The 17,581-nt window shown below is 38.3% G+C and overlaps 1 protein-coding gene across 2 annotated transcripts in view; it reads right to left on the bottom strand.

Moving 5' to 3' along the window:
• Nucleotides 1-709: 709 nt before the first annotated feature.
• The window catches only part of RFX3 (regulatory factor X3), a 299,582-nt gene continuing 282,710 nt past the window's right edge, over nucleotides 710-17,581 (bottom strand). For both annotated transcript variants that reach the window (XM_019517634.1, XM_019517633.1), the window contains 6 exons: nucleotides 14,909-15,006; nucleotides 14,421-14,570; nucleotides 12,786-12,994; nucleotides 11,063-11,216; nucleotides 8,913-8,955; nucleotides 710-7,738 (listed from right to left, as the gene is read on the bottom strand). In XM_019517634.1, coding sequence (XP_019373179.1) covers nucleotides 7,500-7,738; nucleotides 8,913-8,955; nucleotides 11,063-11,216; nucleotides 12,786-12,994; nucleotides 14,421-14,570; nucleotides 14,909-15,006 — 893 coding nt within the window. In that variant the 3' untranslated portion in view covers nucleotides 710-7,499. The remainder of the gene's footprint in view (nucleotides 7,739-8,912; nucleotides 8,956-11,062; nucleotides 11,217-12,785; nucleotides 12,995-14,420; nucleotides 14,571-14,908; nucleotides 15,007-17,581) is intronic.

Genomic DNA, 17,581 nt, shown 5'->3' with positions numbered 1-17,581 from the left:
GTCATCACACACTACTAACCCTATACAAAATTCTTCTTCCTGATCTATGAATGCAGATAATTCTATTTCTTTCTCCAACTCGTTGTCCTTCTAGCCTATACAGATTGTAAACTCTTACAGATAATAGCAATCTCTGATTCAATGTTTGCACAGTGCCTATTTGAATAGAGCTCAATTTCCAATTGGCTGTAGCAGCTTCTACAGTAATACAAATAAAACAATAACAACTCATCTGCACAGATCTTCTTAATTACAGTGTAGATCTTCACTAAACATTTTGGATGTGCCCCACACAGGACACTTTTGATTCATAGCATGAAAGCCTAAGCACAGTATTGGTGTTGGAAACTTTCAGTGAAGAGTATAAAATATCATTTTTCTTTTTAAGGAGAACACAGACCTATCATGTTGTATTCCAAGTATAAATAAACCAATTAAAACAACAATTTATAAAATAAAATTTTAACCTGGCCTGAAAAATAGACAGCTCCCGATTGGTATGATTGCTCAATTGCAAGTTTCCTCTTGTGCTCTGAAGTATACACCGCAATGGTTTTGTTTTTTGTTTCTGTTTTTGAAATAGAAATATTTAATGTTTTAGTCACAATCCAGAAGGCTGAAGTGACTTCATTTTTTGACCCAAGCTAAGTCTCTGTAAAATAAAATGCTTGCTATATAAAAATAAATAAAAACCAAAGCACTTAAATACGTTTGTAACAAGAAAACAAATTTATTGATTTTAAAAGACAAGACACAATTTTGTTTTGAAAAACACAAGAAAGCTAGCCTGAGTTCAAGTCTGAAATATTCAGAAAAATCCTACTATCTTTAGTATGTTCCAGTCATTTGTTTAAACAACACACTAAAAGTTAATATATATTTTTATAATTATAAAAGTTCCCCAGTTATTGTACAGTACACAATACAAATTGCCCACAAACTATTATTTAGCTCCTGCCAATTTTGAGAGGACATGATATACTAAAAGATTTAGCATTTCTCACAAAAATCACATCAGGAAATACGTATTTACAAAATCAAATACATTATACAAAAAAAGAGAAAAAAAGAAAAAACATCACGTTATTCTGTAAAGATGTTTTCTTTAAATAATTAAAAAGTATATTCAGCTGTAATCCAAAAACTGGAAAAGAACATTACATTATCTCACACATACAATCTACAAAAAGTTGCTTACCTCATTTACATAATATATTCAGTCAATTGGAAAATAAAAGTTCAAATATCTCCTAGTGTTACTATGTGTCTGTGCTTATGGGACTGACAAATGTAATCTGCCACTTACTAAGTGAAATTTAAAAGATGGCACTTAAAAAAAACCCACAATATAAAAAAAACATAAAGTTTTCTAGAAGGTAAGAAAGCCCTGAGTGATAGCAGAATTACTGATTGGTAAGCTGTAGAATAACCTAATCAAAGTTTACCACCTCAGGCACAAATTTTCTGAGTTTTTGAAAGGCACTCACTTAAGTTTCTTTAACAGCCTTGCTGGTTACTACTGTAAATCCAAATTTGCAATGGAGATGAGTAGGAATGGGGAGTACGGGGCCACTTACTTTGGTACAAAATGGTACTTTTTGACAAAAGCATATTTAGAATCTCTTTACTGGGTAATTTTAAGATTGCATTTCATGTGTAGATAAAGGTGGTCACTTCAATGTTTTATACAAGGAGAATTTAACTCAGGCCCTTTTAGTATTTCTTGACTTCAGTGGGTAATTTTCTTCAGCCTGGAATACTGAATTGGGTCTCTGGTAATTACCACTCAATGAGAGGCTGTTCTTCCCAACTTGTCATTCCTCTGACAAAGACATCTATTGTTTCAGAGTGAAATTCAGACCAGGGTGGACAGCCCCTACAAGATCAGCAGTACCACTTCAGGCTCCAAATCAAGAAAGCACTTGAGAGCAGATGCTGCAGTGTTTTCCTGAATCAGGGCTTCAAGGAGGCTCATCTGGTGCATGCTATCTTGCACTGGGCACTCTTCTCTGCGACTGATATCTCCCTTAGGAATCAATCCGTGTGAATGATTCTTACCAAAGATTTCATTACTCAGGGCTTCCAATCCCAACATCATAATTTATTTTAAAATAATAATAATAATAGTCATAATCATAATAATAAAAACAAAACCCGAACAAAAGGAAATGGTTTAAAACAACTTTTGAAAATAAGGCATATTTTACATCAAACAAAAACTAGGCAGTCACTTTGTAAGTGGCTTTTACTATTTCTTAAGTAAAACTGGTAAATTAAACTCAGGTCTACTGGCACATAAAATCACTAGCAGCAATGATCAAGGCATGCAAACAGAAGCATTTACAGTAAATTATGAAGAATAAAAAATTGTTAAATTAAAACCCTTTGAGTATTGCATTTGTTTTAATTAATTATGTATGAATTTGCATTAACTGAGTAGAAATGTTTACAACATACTTGCACTATATACTACTGATGTAATTCCACTTAACATCTTAATTTGAGACCTCTTCTGCACTCAGCTACACTAAAGCAAGCACAGCTGCAGATAATGCTGCTCAGTGGTTGCTGTTGCAGAGATGCTAATATAGCTGCAGTATTCTCATTTCATGAGTTAACATCTAGAGCTGTATTTTCAAAGGACCTCCTTCCAGCTTTGAATCTGTGCACTATTTATTTGTAAGAACAAAAGGTGGTTTTCAACATGCCAAAGGCAGATGTAAACTTATAGGCTGTTTTTAAATTCAGGCACACTAAGTACCATCCATAGCTTCATCCCTAGATGAACCAGAACTGAGTGACCCATATGTTATTTTTAGTGACAAAATGTTAAACATAGCATGAATAAGGTTAGGTGGTTTTTCAATTGTTTATCAAAAAGATTGTGCTGAAACCCAGATGTCCACCAAAATTCTTCCTTCGTTACTAAAACACTTTTGTTTTCTTCTTATTCCTAGAAATTTCCTTTTACAGTACTGGTGTATTCCAGTACAACCCAGTGACGTTTTTCAAAACACTTGATGAAACCAAAGGAACTGATGTACTGTTTTACTGTTGATAGTGCACATAGATGACAATGAATAGTTAACTTAATTTTATTAAACCGTCTACATCAAAATTTAAGCCTATGTAGTATGCAAGTATTTGATTTGGAAAAAGAAAAAAAAAAGGCCCATAGCTATATACAACCTAACCAGACACTTGGATGTAGAATACTGTCAGTGGACTAAATAAGTTACCTGAAAATCTTCTGATTATCATTATGTGACTTACAATGCTCAAAGGGTTAATGCAAGGCATTACATTAAATGAACTTTCTAATACTAGAACTAAGCATTGTGTGTTTATGCCTCTATTCCAGTTTTTTTTTTAAATCACCAAACAAATCAGAGATACTAGAATTCCATTCATTGACTGTTTTAACCATATACACAAGAGGTTGTCCTGTAATATAGAGACAAGGGCCCAATTTTCAGAAATGAGTACTGCTCTCCAACATTAATGTTCTGGAATTAATGTCACATGTAAGTACCAAAAATTACTTTTACTATTCCAAAGTTAAATTATTCATTAATTTCTTTTTATGGCTATAAATTATTCTTTTGTTCGGTAAAATCACTTCTGTAAATTAAAATGGATTGCAGTGCAGTTTCAACTAATAAAAGTGTTTTCCTAAACAGTGCAGATGTCAATTAATGAGAATCACAAAGATTCAAGATCAGGTCTCCTAGTGAAAATAATTTGAGCACAGCAGTGTTTCAGACATTTAAAATACCTCGTTTTAAATTAAAATCATATATATACCTATACATTCCTGAATGACAGTACACCAGCACTTAATCTATTTCACCCCTTTGTGAACTAAAGGCAGTAATGTTGCACACCACTCATGTGGCAGGTAAACAATGTTAACGTTTTTCTCCACGTTCTGCTGAAGGAACATTATCTAAACAAAGGTGCATAAAAACAATCTCAGTACAAGAGTGAACACAATGAGAAAAGCAAGTTGGAAAGAGAGAAAACAGTCATTTTAAAATTAGTTTGTAATGAGAACCATGGAAAAGTACCAACAACTTTGCAGACATGTAAAACTTGTGAAAATTGGGCCCTGTGTTTTAAGAAAGTAGTTCAACAATGGCCCCTACATTGTTCACTGCATTGTTTGTGCTAATGGAGGAAACTGCTTAAAAGCATTATCAAGTCCATGTCAAAATTAGATCAAACCCACAAATGAGATGGTCTCTGATCCCGCAACATGTTCCCCACTGGTAGACTGCTGCACCTCTAACAAGGTGTTTGTAGGCTTCTGAGTTGGTGCCAGTGTCCAGTCACAGACTACATGTTGCAGAATCTGGAGGTCAGGGACGTCACATTCCTGTTTTATTACCTAAAAGAATTTTCCATACCCAGGTACGGGCAAATGGAAGGAGTATGCAAACAGATGGATAGATGTGTTACTGGCTTTACTACAATTCTATTAAATTAAAAAAAATACTATCCCCCCCACTCAAACCATAAATATACACAATAACCAGCTATATTTTATTTCATTAAAGGTGAGATCTTTTAAGAGAGTAATGAAAATATGATTTAAAAATTGAGAGTAAAATTAAGGGATAAAGGTGGAAATACAAACTCCATTCAACAAACAAAACCTGCCAGGGGTCCAGTTTGTTCTGATAGTGAACTTTTTGGGATCACCCCTAGTTAATTGGGATTTTTGGCATGATTAAGCTCTGAAATTCAGTTTACTAGCTGTTCAACAAAGGCACAAATATTAACTACTGGATGGAAATTCCTTTTTTTGTTTTTGCACACAATGGAAACAGTGAACAACTGAGGGGAAAAGTTGAAGGCTTACAGGTCCCACCTCTTTTAGCAATCTATACTTTCACATTACAATCACACCTCTCTCTCAGCAACAAATCCAACATTAAAAACAATTAAGGACAATGATAAAACATTTAAGTCTTGTCAAACACAAAAGATGAAACTAGTTATTATAGAACATCAGTATTAGAGCATTAAAAACTATGTTGACAATGAAAAATGTTTTCATATTTAATTTCACTTTATTTTATCTGTAAACATTTCATAATGCACAATGAAGGGGAGTAGATATTTATCACAGCTTAGGTTATTTTTTTTGGTGAGGGGTGCAGACATGCTGTTTTTAAGGAAAAAAATCAGAACATATTTAAATAAGATGTGGGTGAACAAAATCTAAGATTCAATTTAGTGCCTGTGTAAATTTAAAAAAAAATCTGACATAAACTCTATTTTGCACTTGCTACTGAGGCAAAAACACCCACTGACTTCAGTGGGACCTATGCCTAGATAGAACGTGTAGGGTTCTACCTCGAATTGTGTAAAGCACAACGTTAAGCAATTTAAAAAATGTTTCATACATTAAAAATGTTTACAATTAGGACAATTTAGTTAATCTGTTGCTCTCCTTGGAGCGTATGAGTACTCTAGCAACAAACCTGTATGCTATAAATATATTCTCTCACATGCTGTTCATCCATTTGGTATATGTAATTTCAAAGATCATTTCATAGACACACTAGGTAAAACCAGCCTAAATAACTCCCTAATTTTTTCCTACAGTCCTTGTTTGTAGGACTGAATATTTTTTGTGCTTTCCTCCATTTTTGGCTTCTGGTTTTTTGCTTATTTATTTTCACTATCTGAAGAATAAATTCATGTACCTGTTTTAAAAATAACAAAATTGTTCAAATGTTTATAAGATATTTTATATCAATTAAAATGGGATGTAGAAGTGTTCCCCATGATTTAACCATTAAACATAATAGCAGGCTAACACCCCACCACATATCCAAATTGGAAACGTATGCTGCATTAAGTACCTGCTCATTCTGTTTATTTTCTAAAATTAAAAGTACACAAGGGCTTAGAAAATATATAACCATGCTTGGGACTAGGGTTGACTTACTTCGTTAACAACATCTGAAGTTTGTATTAAAGCTAGTTTTGCTTTTCAAACCCCAAGCAAATTTGACTTGTAATAAAGTGAAATTCAGCTAGAAACAAGAAAAAATAGGCTTATTGTTACTCTAAGAGGGATATTAAAACCATTTAATAAAAAATTCCTTTTTTCCTTTGAAGACTATGTAACCTGCCCTTACTTCTTAGGGAATTTGAAAAATGACAGGCACACCTTGTTGGATGAATTTAAGAGTTATTAACAATAACAAAAAGTACTAAATCTTAGCTTCAGTTCTGTTTAAGGCACCATGTAATAGCCGAGGTACAATGATCCCTGATGTACATTCTTAAATGGCAATGGTCCATCTAGCCACCTATTCAAATTCTACGCAATTGGGAATAAGTACACGTGAGGTGTGCCAGTTACACTGCCTTATTTTAATTTTTGTAAAAATTTAAATCCACTTTAAGAACCAGGAAATATTTTTGAAAGAAATATGATGCAGGTTGCTACATTCCTTGCATTCTATAAATTATCTTTTATAAGAGCAGCAGATTGAACTACTAGTAGGAAAAAGACCTGGAATAGAAGAAAGTCATCCAAATGGAATGGTTTCCTGCATGTCCAGTTCAGCATAAGTAGCATGTACACTTAAAAAAAAAATCAAGTCACTTCTTTTGCAGCTTCAGTTTCTAACAACTACAGTCCCACTTAACAGCCAAAAGCATCTGTGCAGTGGTCCCAATATAGAATCAGTAGTCTTCAAACAGAGGAACTGGTATGCAAATAAACTCCAAAACGGTTGTTTCTAAAAGGAAGCTTGCATTGTTTACGTGATGATCTGATAATAAGGTACGCGTATGACGTACACATTACCACATTCTGTTAAAATTCTCCCATTTATTCTGCATTTGTGAATGCAGAAATTTCACTTCTTCCTCAGAGAAAGAAAACAGTAGATTTTCCCAACCCTCCAACATTATGATAAAAATTCCCAATACTTTTCCCCTGAACACTCGGAAACGTTATCAAAATAGTGTCTTCTAGTTCTGTCCAATGAAAAGCACCTTTTCATAATAAAGTTGATGCAGCTGCTGTCAAATGAGTATGCCTCCAGTGTAAATCAAAGAAAATATTTCTTTTGATATTTCACAGAAGTGCATCTAATTAAAAAACGATGTATATGAAATCACCACAGCTAACAATTAACATTAAAATATTTTTAAAAAACTATGAAAAAATTTAAATTACTTTAATTGTAAGAGGACAAAAACATTAACATTAAGCTTTGCAAAATCCTTCTTGACACTTGAAACTAAGAAAACTCTTAATATTGAGCGGCCAATGTAAAATGATTTTGTTTACAAAAATGTTCTTAAAACAGATCTGGCAAAATACATACACCCATTCCATTTCACAACTCCAAGAAAGGTAATGTTCAGCACAGCTAAAATTTGACAACAGTCGACCGTCAGACTTATTCTCTTTTGTCATAATAAGCCCAACATCAATAGGGCTAATGTAATCTGGGGAAAAAAAGCTTTAACAGTTAGACTGCAGTATATGTATTTCCAGTTGCACTGCACTGTCTGATAGTCTGAGTACTTGTGACAATGTGCTCATTGTGAAGTGGGTTCAGGAGGTTCTGCTGTACTCCACTTTCAAGTACTGGCTGCATGCAGCCCACCTGAAATGCTTGGTTGAGCTCTGTTTTCTCCCTCTTGGCTTGTGGCTCTCCATTTTCATCCAGCTCTTCATCTATTTCGCTTTCGACTTCACTGCCCTCATCTGCACAAACAAACAACCGTGAAACTAGCACATACATGCAAAAAAATCTAGATGTTGAGAATTACAATGGGTCTTTCCTTTGCAAACAACAGATAAGATATGAAAACACAGGGAAGTCTAGCAACCAGATAAGATGAAGATTGAAAATTGAGATTTTACTGGGGAAACAGTCAATACGTAATTCAAGATAAATGTGTTCAATGAACTCTCAGCTTTAATCACCATAGCTACACATTATTAACAGTGCCATTGCTTTTTTCTCTGTAAACTAGCTCAAACAAATGGACCGTTACCACTAATAAACAATATTAATACTAACTTATATAGTGGCTTTCATATGCAAGGGGTAAAAAATTGGTATCATTACCCTAATTTTATACATTGGAAAATTGTAGTAAAGAGTAGTTAAGCAACTTGCCCAAGATCCCACAGCCAGTCTTGTACTCTACCAGAAAGACATAAAAGCTTACCTGCTCCCTGTATATTTCTTACTGATATTTTAAAAGTTAGTTACTTAGGAAAGTGTTTGACTTCTGCAGTCCTCATTTATTGAAAGCTTTAGTGGTCTCAGTGCGCACGCACGCACGCACGCACACACCCACCCTTCACCTACACGTTGCACTAAATTGTGGATGGAACTCTTAATGTCTATTCCTATGTACACTAAGCCATTTTAAAATATTTATTAGAAGCCAAATCTACACTGTTACATCATTATTATGTAACATAACAACACAAGGGGTGCCTGTACACAAGTGCAGAGGTTGCGCTGACAAATGCTGTTATTACAGCGCATCGGAACAGACTTGATTAAATCGAGTGCGTTGGAGCATGCTAATTACTGCTCTTCAGCCAGCCTCTGCGTCTCATGTATCAGTGTCCCTGAGCTTCAAAACAGCGGCAGGGCTGCTTTAACTAGAGCTCATTCAATGAGCTATAAATAAGTGCCCCGCCACCATTTCGAAGCGTGGGGACGCTGATACACAAGATGCTCTGGGCACTTTAATTAGAGAGGCTTTTGGAGTGCCCCCCACATGCATATGCAAAAATGCCATAGCTGTCCAATGACGGACTACTTTTAGGTTGTACTCTGTTATATTTTCACAATCTTAAGGTTTGTTTTGATCCAGAAGTTACAGCAGTACCATAAATACCTGAGAGAGTAAATGCTTACCTTTATCCATATTTCCAGGGGACACAGCATTTAAATCGCCAAACTGAAACATAAACAATAAACATTGTTCTTGACGGGTCTTAAAACCCATGCTATGTGACCTCTTTAGATATGAAACGAAATAGAAATCTATACATCCCATTTTTTGCCAGTGTGAAAAAGAAGTTACTTACCTGTAACTGGAATTTTTCAAGATGTGTTGTCCATATTCATATCCCCACAGTGGGGGTGTGTAGGCACCTTGAGAACACTGTCAAAGATTTTTTACCTTAGCAGAGTGCACCATAGTCTACCCTGCCCTTGTGCCCCATGCTGAGGAGATGAAGGGTTTGGCGCACTTCTTGACCTTCAGTTTGTTCTAAACTGCAGACTCATATCTTGTACGTCACTCCAAGGAAGAGGAAGGAGGGTAGGATGCAGACATGCATACAGTCAACACATCTTAAAGAACTCCAGTTGCTGCTAAATAAATTTCTCCTTCGAGTAATTTCCCATAGGCACACCCTCATTGTTGGTGAATCCAGAGGAGTATCCATGTACCTGGAGTTGGATCTTAAGAGTCCAAATGGCAAACAGCAGCTGGAAGGACTGATTAATCTGATGTAGCACCTGTCCAGGAGGCTTCTCTGATTGTGTATTGCTTGTTAAAGTACATTTTCAAATTTCAGGTGGCTGCTCTGAAGAGGCAGCTACAGAAGTAGTGTGCACGGATGGTTTAAGCATTGCCTGAATTCTGGGGGAGTGAACTCTGACTTCAGACAGTGGTTCTACCTTGGCAGTTTCATACACAGCTTAACACACCAGAAATCAACTTGTACAGGCTCTGTGCTGATATTGATGCACTCAAGCAGCTCTTGGCTATGGAAAATAACAGCTATGGCAACTTTTTTAAAGGCTTACTCCTTTGCAAATAAGAGGTTAAGACTTTTCACAGAAAGCAATTGTAACATCTCAACTCAGGAAGAATGACATCTGTAGTGGGTCTATACATGCCCCTATGGTGACGTTGTTACTGCGCTGTCATTTAGTAGTTCCTTTCGGAAGTGCTAGAGTACAGCAATATCAGTATAAGTACTGGAAGTACTAAATGACAGTGCAGTAACAGCCCGTACTGCAGTGCTGGCGATGCATCATTATTTTGAGCTGGTATGTTGCCATAGTGACACATTATAGCGAGGGAACATGTTGCTGTGGCGACGTAGCTGCGGTGTCACGGTTTGTGCCCGCTCATGCTACGTTCCTGTAGCGCACTGCTCCGGTGATGTAGCAAGGAAGACTTTTTTCATGGAAATGTTGAGCAAGGAAATTATTGCCACAGGATTAAACAACCACCCCATCAGAGATGTGTAAACTAACATTAGGACCCCTTGTGCAACATGGTCCTCCATCAGACTCTTGAAGAACTGCAGGATTGCCAGGTAAGAAAAAAACCATTCTGGACAATGACCAGAGGACAGTGGACTCAGACAGCCACTAGGTGCACTTGGACAGTGTTGATGGACAGATCTGGACTGAATGACAGCATCAGCAACGTATGTGGCCACATGCAGAAAAATCTTTACAGCTGGCTTGTTTCTCTGACAAAAAATGTAGAGGTGAGGATATCATGAACAGCCAAAAGGAGAGACTGTTCATTTAATTTACCAACATGCTTTCTAGTCCCAGAGAGACCTGTTATGTCCTTTTTTATAGTACAGAAATCAATGCTAAAGACAATGCTTCAGCAATGAAAATGGTGAAAGTAAGTAAAATATAGAGTTAAACTTCTATTTTTAAAATATATATCTATATATAGATATATATCTGACATTTTTGTCAGGGTCTTTTCTGCCTGGTGTGACATGTTTGTGTTGTAAAACGCAAAGAATATGGTTGGTACCCATTTTATGTCTCAATTCTGCAAATACCTATGTGTAGGCTTCATTTTATTCATATGACTATCACAACCAAAAGACTTCTATACATAAACTTACTAAATACAATAAGACTTTTGACATGTCTGATACCATGCATATACCTACAGCAGATATGTTACTAACCTTCTTTTTATATGTTGCAAATGCACATTTAAACAGCCATTTCAGAAATTTTGCAAAGGTTTACTCTAAGTTCATTTAAATCTAATACATTTCTCTTATACATTAGCTTACCTCTCCCATAACTGCTATAGGTGTCTCTCCAGTTGCCTGAGCAACACGATGTTCTACTAAGTAAAACATGTATTCATCATAAAGCAGGCGGATCAGATGAAAAGAGCCAAAGCTAGCAGCACTGCGCAAGGTTAAATCTCGAATCACCATCGAACTGTTTAGAAACGGAAAATATTATAGTTATATGTGGTGATATAAAATAAACACGACAACTCATGGTTACAATTATATGCTTTATCCATTAGAAGAACTGATTCCAAGCAGAAACTTCTGAAACAAACATCCTCAAACACAAATTCCTCTGCTGTGGCATGCAAGGTCAAAGACAGTAATGCAGAAAAGATGCTAAGAATACTGTTTGCCTGAATACTACAGATATGATGCATTGCACTATTCTGAAAATACAAAACAGTTCTCAAAAGTCAAATAGACTAGGTTTAACTTTCAAATAGATTGTGTTAAATAAACTTCTCTAAAGCCTCCCCCAGTGCCTCCTCCACTGCATGCCCTGCACTTTCTCCACTGTAATGATGGGTTAGATGAATTTAAGATGGCTCTCCACTAATTAGATTCCATATTTGGAAAATTGTAAACAAATTTATAAGTTTTTGATATACTGTATTTACTCGAATATAAGGCAACCCTGAATATAAAGAAGAACCCCAATAATTAGTCTGTATTTATAAAATGTATGAATTAATTACAATTTTTCAGTTATAGCATCTAAGTACTGGAGGGTTGTCTTGAATGAACCCACCCCCCACCACACACTGCTACAGCAGGGAAAACACTGGCTAGAAGGGAGAGTCAGGTGGCTGCTTTGCCACTTTCCCTGCCATCTTCCTGCCCCTATGCTGCTTGCACCTCCAATCCCCAGCTCCCTACAGTCTCTGCCCCTCCTTGCTCTCGCCCCAGTCTCTGCTTCTTCCCCTCACCCCCATACTGTCAGATGCTGCTCAGGATGCTCTGCCCTGGAGCACAGCAGGTAGAAGCTCATCTCTTGCCTGGCCATGGAGCAGTGCTGGCACTGCTGATTGGCTGGGCAGGGGAAGGAGTTTCCATGTGCTCCATGCCCATAAAAGACTCCTGAGCCAGAGCTGAGCTGTGCCTGACAGTAAGGGGGAGAGAAGTGTGTGGGTGGGGAAGAAGCTTCAAAGGGGAAAGAGGGCCAGGGCCAGAGTCAGAGCTACAGCAGCTGCCTGCACCCCGCTCCACTTCATATGTGATGAGGGGCTTTCCCCCCATGCAGATGGGGAGGGAGGAACCTCATCTTTTATTTGAGTAAATACAATACATAGAACAGAGGTCAGCAATGTTTTTGGGCAGAGTGCCAAAAACACGCGCATGCTCAACTTTTACGATGTTGGTGCGCTAGGGGAAGTTGTTGACAGGGGAGCTGCGTGGGGCCTGATCCTTGTTGTGGCCATGCATCCTTGGCCCCTTCCCTGAGATGTGTCACACTCTGGCACTTGTGCTGGGGGTTGCCTACACTGATATAGAATTTAATTACTGTGGGGTCACCTTAAGTTCAGCATTGTCTTGGATTTAGGTAAATATAGTAGTGCTCCTGTTCTGCAGAATAACATGGGACCTTCGGTCATTAGGACTGCATGATCTGATCTCATTTTTTCCTCAATGTTAGTATGTGGGCGTGTGTATGTACAAACGAAGAGTGAAGTATAAAACACAGTAAAAAAAAATTTAGAAGCATTTTAGGTACTACCTGTAGAAAGACCATTTTAGCAGAAATTGCCTTGCTGCTTTTGGAAAACTGGGTCTTCCTTCATATGGTTTCAATGCTTGCATCATGACATTATCAAGCCAGGCAGCCCACTGCTCCAGAGTGCTCTGCTGCTGTAGAGTCATCTTGAAGTCTGTTTCTAGTCTCTGAACCATGTTGTCATCACACTGGCACACCCAGGAAGCCTGCTCCTGTAACAGTACATGGCACTCTTTAAGGCAGATCAGTACATGAGGTTTATTCACATATTCACAGAAGAAAGTTCATTCGAAGGATAAGGCGATTAACTGAACAGAAGACAAGCTACTCGTGCTAGGTAAATTAATGGACCCATTTCATTTTTAAGATTCCACAATCTCATTTTAAAAAAGGGTGAAAAAAATAAAGTATTCAAATGGGTTTCAAAACTACTGAACCTAGGAAGTAAAAAAGCCTTAAACTGTAATTCTGAAATACTGATTTTCAAATGAGATTTTTTTTAACTTTCCTTATTACTAATTTTTCTAATAAAAACTTAAGGAATTGGTTGTGTTGCTGGTAGCACAGTAATAATAGGGTGGGAACAGTGATAGAATAGTCACCGAGAATAATAAAATGGAGGGAATGTCAGTGAGTCAACTAAAGAGATAAGACCTATCTGCTAAGTCAAAGTACTGTTTTTACTCCAATCCAAGATGAGTCTTCTTAGTCAACATATGGAAGAAAGCCCCTTGTCTTGGATTTGAGTACAAGGTGAGAGAGGTGAGGACAGGAGATGCTGCAAGCTGCTTAGGCTCAGGTTTGGAGTTGCAGCCACTGCACCCCCACTTCTCAGCCTGTCACCTGCTCCCCTCTTCCTTCTGTTGCTTACCCTCCATTGTGGCTCTGACCCTGTTCAGCACATGGTGGCTCTAGCTCCCACCCAGCCAGGCAGCAGTGGCAGTGGCAGCTCTGGCCCAGGGCTGGGACTGGGGCTGGAGCTGCCACTGCCACAACTGCTGCTGCCTGGCTAGGTGGGACCGGAGCCAGAGCAGTGGGGGAGGGGACAGGGACAGGAAGGAGAGGGAAACAAGTGGAGAGGAGGGGCATAGGCACCAGGGAGGCAGGCACAGTAACAGAAAGTTGTGATGTTTGAACAAAGACTAGTTAGGCATATAAAACATTTGCAGAGAAACTGGAATCAAACTCTAATTCTATAATGCACCTTTTTAATTACTGTACAACAGTACTACTCGCATGCTTAAATAAGGTTGGCAAGGTACTTTCACTAGACACATGGCAAAACAACTAGCTACTTTTGGACATGTGCAGCAGACCATGGCCATATACTTCATCTTAAAAGAGAGACCTTGGTTCTAATAACAATAGACTCTGTATTATCGTCTCCATAAATTTATGTTAGCCTGACACATTTGGCTGAAAATAAGAAACCCCAGAGAAAATAAAAACACAGAACAGCCTTGGTGTCCTTCCTTCTTGGGGACTGAAGGTTTGCAGAAAACCACTAACAAAAATCTGAAATGTGTGCTTGTTGAACTCTGTCAGTGGTAGAATGAAAGCTAATACTAATGCTCAGAGTTATGAGGAAAATAACAGGGATTATTTTATAAAACTCTCTTCTCTAAAATCACTGTTTACCTGGACATTGGCAAAATCAACACGGTTGAGGTCACTGAGCATCTGGTTAATTTGAGACGTGTTCTGAAGCACGGCACGAGCTGCCTGAGCCAGGTGATTAAGAGATGTGTATCTTCGCAGAGTCTGGGCAAAGGCACTTACAGCGGCAACCTATGAAGAAATTCATTTCCTAGTATTATACTGCATTTATGTTAATTTTAGATCAACTTGTTCCTCAACAATATTTTCTACTTTATTTTCTGTGAACTTTATGAAACAAAACACTTACACTCAAGATTAAATAGTCTTTCCTTTTCTCTCTTAAATTGTTTTGTCAATAAACTAATTTCCCACACCTCTTTTATGTTTGGATTCTAGCCTAAATATAAAAACATTTGCTGTCATTATTAAACTACTGCTATTTTTGCTAATGTCATTTCAATACACTATTACATAATGCCACTTTTTTTCAAGACTAAAGTGAAGAGAACAGTGGTTATTTAATTTACCTTGGTTTGTATCATTCTCTGTGGAATATTGTTCATGGCATTGGAAAGCCAACCTTCAAGGCTTTTTGCAAAATTGCGAATGGCTTGGGTCAAGGCACCTAAACATTAAAGAACAAAAACAGAATGAGAAAGATGTCAGGGTGCCTGTACTCAATTCTCTGTATCCTCAATACTTGAATATTCTACACTGAGATCTGCTGCATTTATTGACTTAAGACAGTTATTCAGTTTAGGCTTCAACTTGTCATTCACATGATAACATCCAACAATTTTTTTTCAGCTTGAGCAAACAGAAGTGACTTCCTCATCTAAGATACTTTCAAAGTCTATGGCCAGGGGTGAATACTGCTTCGTGGAGTTTTATAAAGGAAGAATTGTAACAACTGCTTTGTATCTAACGGGAAAGATAGGATTCTCTAAATATTTTAGACAAAGACGTTTCAACCTTCCAGTTTAACTAACAAGAGCTTTTTCTATGTAGGGTGGTGAGATATTGCTAAAAGTGTCAGTGTTACATATTAACCCTGACAGTTCTTTGAGAATACCGTTCTCAAAGAAGCTCAATGTTGGTTTCTCCATTATCATCAAGGGCTTCTTAGTTCAGTTTTGAAAAACAAAATGCAATGTGCAGTACTCAAAGGCAAGATCAATCAGCAAAATATAACAATGTGTATAACTGATAGCGAATGGGGTTACTTATCATTCTTGAGCCCTTTTCCCTTTCCCAGTATATTTCCCAAAGCATTAATGTATTCAAACAGGTGTTCAAAAATATAGTCCCATCAATCAGTCAGGTGATTCTTAACTGAGGTGCCATGACATCCTGGGGTGCAGTGAGATTCTTTTAAGGATGCTTTGGGGTATTGCACAATATTACCACTGACAAACATGCAAACATCTACATGATTCAAAAGAGAAACCCACAGATTTCAAATAGGACTCCACAGTATCAAAAACATCCTGATCTGTCATGGTCTTTCTGAGTTTGTTGCAACAGAAGAACTGCTCTGCTATTTTTTTTCTGTAATCAAAAAATGAATGAAAGCTAAGAACTAACATTTTCTGAGGGGTGACTTGAATCTTGACCCGAAAAGGTGACACCAGTTTGCATTTCTCTGAGAAGAAAAGGTTCTAATTTTTAAAGCAAGATAGATGGAAAAGATGGGATTAGGGGGCTATACTTAGAAAGGGAAACTAGAACTCTCCCACAGTAATCGAGTTTTAGGAAGAAAATTGCTGTCCTAATATTGATATTAAAAAAACTAGAAAGGGAAAAAAAATGGTTATTAGAAGATTTTCACTGACATCTTAGATGAAACAATGCACATTTCTACAACCGAGGATTTATCTGATTCTGTTTTTAAGAAACTACCTTTTTGGAAGAGTAAGAATTAACAGAAAAGGGAAGTCACATCCTTTGAAAAAAGTCTACTTACTACTAAACATATAAGCCTTCTTCTTCGTATGTTTTTAAGTATTAGAATGAGTCAAATCTTTCAAAAATAAAAACACTGTCATCATAATGTATTGTTTTATTTTTATATCTGAAGCAGAGACTAGTGATGGGTAAGTTTGGTTAGGTTTACAAAATTAGTCCCCATTTCAGATGCTTAGTTGAAACTTAGCAGAGTTGTGATTCTGAAAAGGTAGGCTGGAAATGTTATGAGAACAGGTTTGTTCAAGAGAGTTTTAGCACAAGAACAGACTTTTTACTTGTTCATCAAGCTTCAAGCACACTTTTGAGTCTGTGCAATTTTATTTCTGTATGCTTACTGATTAACTGTACAAACTTATGTAAAACATAATAGAAATTCTTACATACAGACATTAAATGTAAGGAAGATCAAGTTCATGGCATCTAGTTGTTTAAGACCAAATCTGTTTTCATGGCCACACACTCGGGAGCCAGGAGCAGGGAGGAGAGGAGGGATCCAGGCACACGTGTGTCCCGCATGCACATGTGCTGCCTTACCTGGCCCGAAGCGGAGGTGGACACAGCAGCAGTGGAGCCAGCAGCGGGGTCAGCAGCAGCTGATCCCCCTAAGGTAAGGGGGCAGAGGGACCGTATGCAGCTGAGCTGGATCCGGAGGGGAAGCCCCCCGGATCCCTCTTAACTGATCCAGTAGGGAGCCATGCTCCTGAGCCGCGCCGCGCAAACAGAGCGCGCCAGTGGGCAAGCAGGAAGGGCCAGGAGGGAGACTCCTGCTAGGGCAGGGTGAAACACCGCACTAAGCCATAAACAAGCAGCAACTCCTACGATGGTGTGGACATGGAGTGCTGCCAGGGCCCCTGCCCGGGGGGCGCAGCCTACCCGGGGCTTGTCTGAGGCCTCTACCCAGACAGAGCCCATGGGGGTGCTGGCGTCCCCCCACCCCCTAGCCTGCGGGAGTTGCCCCGCAAGGGGGGAGTAGGGATTGGGGACCCCCACACCTGTCCTGTGGGCGCCCGCCTTAGGGACCTGGAGGCGCAGGTGAGGGAGCTCCAGGAGGAGGTTAGCAGGCTGAGGGGAACCAGGGAGGTGGAGGATGAAATTGACGGCTATTTCCTTTTCCTGCAGGGCCACACACCCAAGGAAGAAGCACCTTGGGAAGTGCCCTCCACTGCAGAGTGGCAGATGGTCACCTCCAGAACCAGGGATGCTCGTAACACTGCAGTACCAGTTCCTCCAGTCCG

The sequence above is a fragment of the Gavialis gangeticus genome, unplaced genomic scaffold, assembly GCF_001723915.1.
Source record: "Gavialis gangeticus isolate Ggan-Ray unplaced genomic scaffold, GavGan_comp1, whole genome shotgun sequence".
Taxonomy (NCBI): Eukaryota; Metazoa; Chordata; order Crocodylia; family Gavialidae; genus Gavialis; species Gavialis gangeticus.
This window is presented reverse-complemented; position numbering and strand designations above follow the sequence as displayed.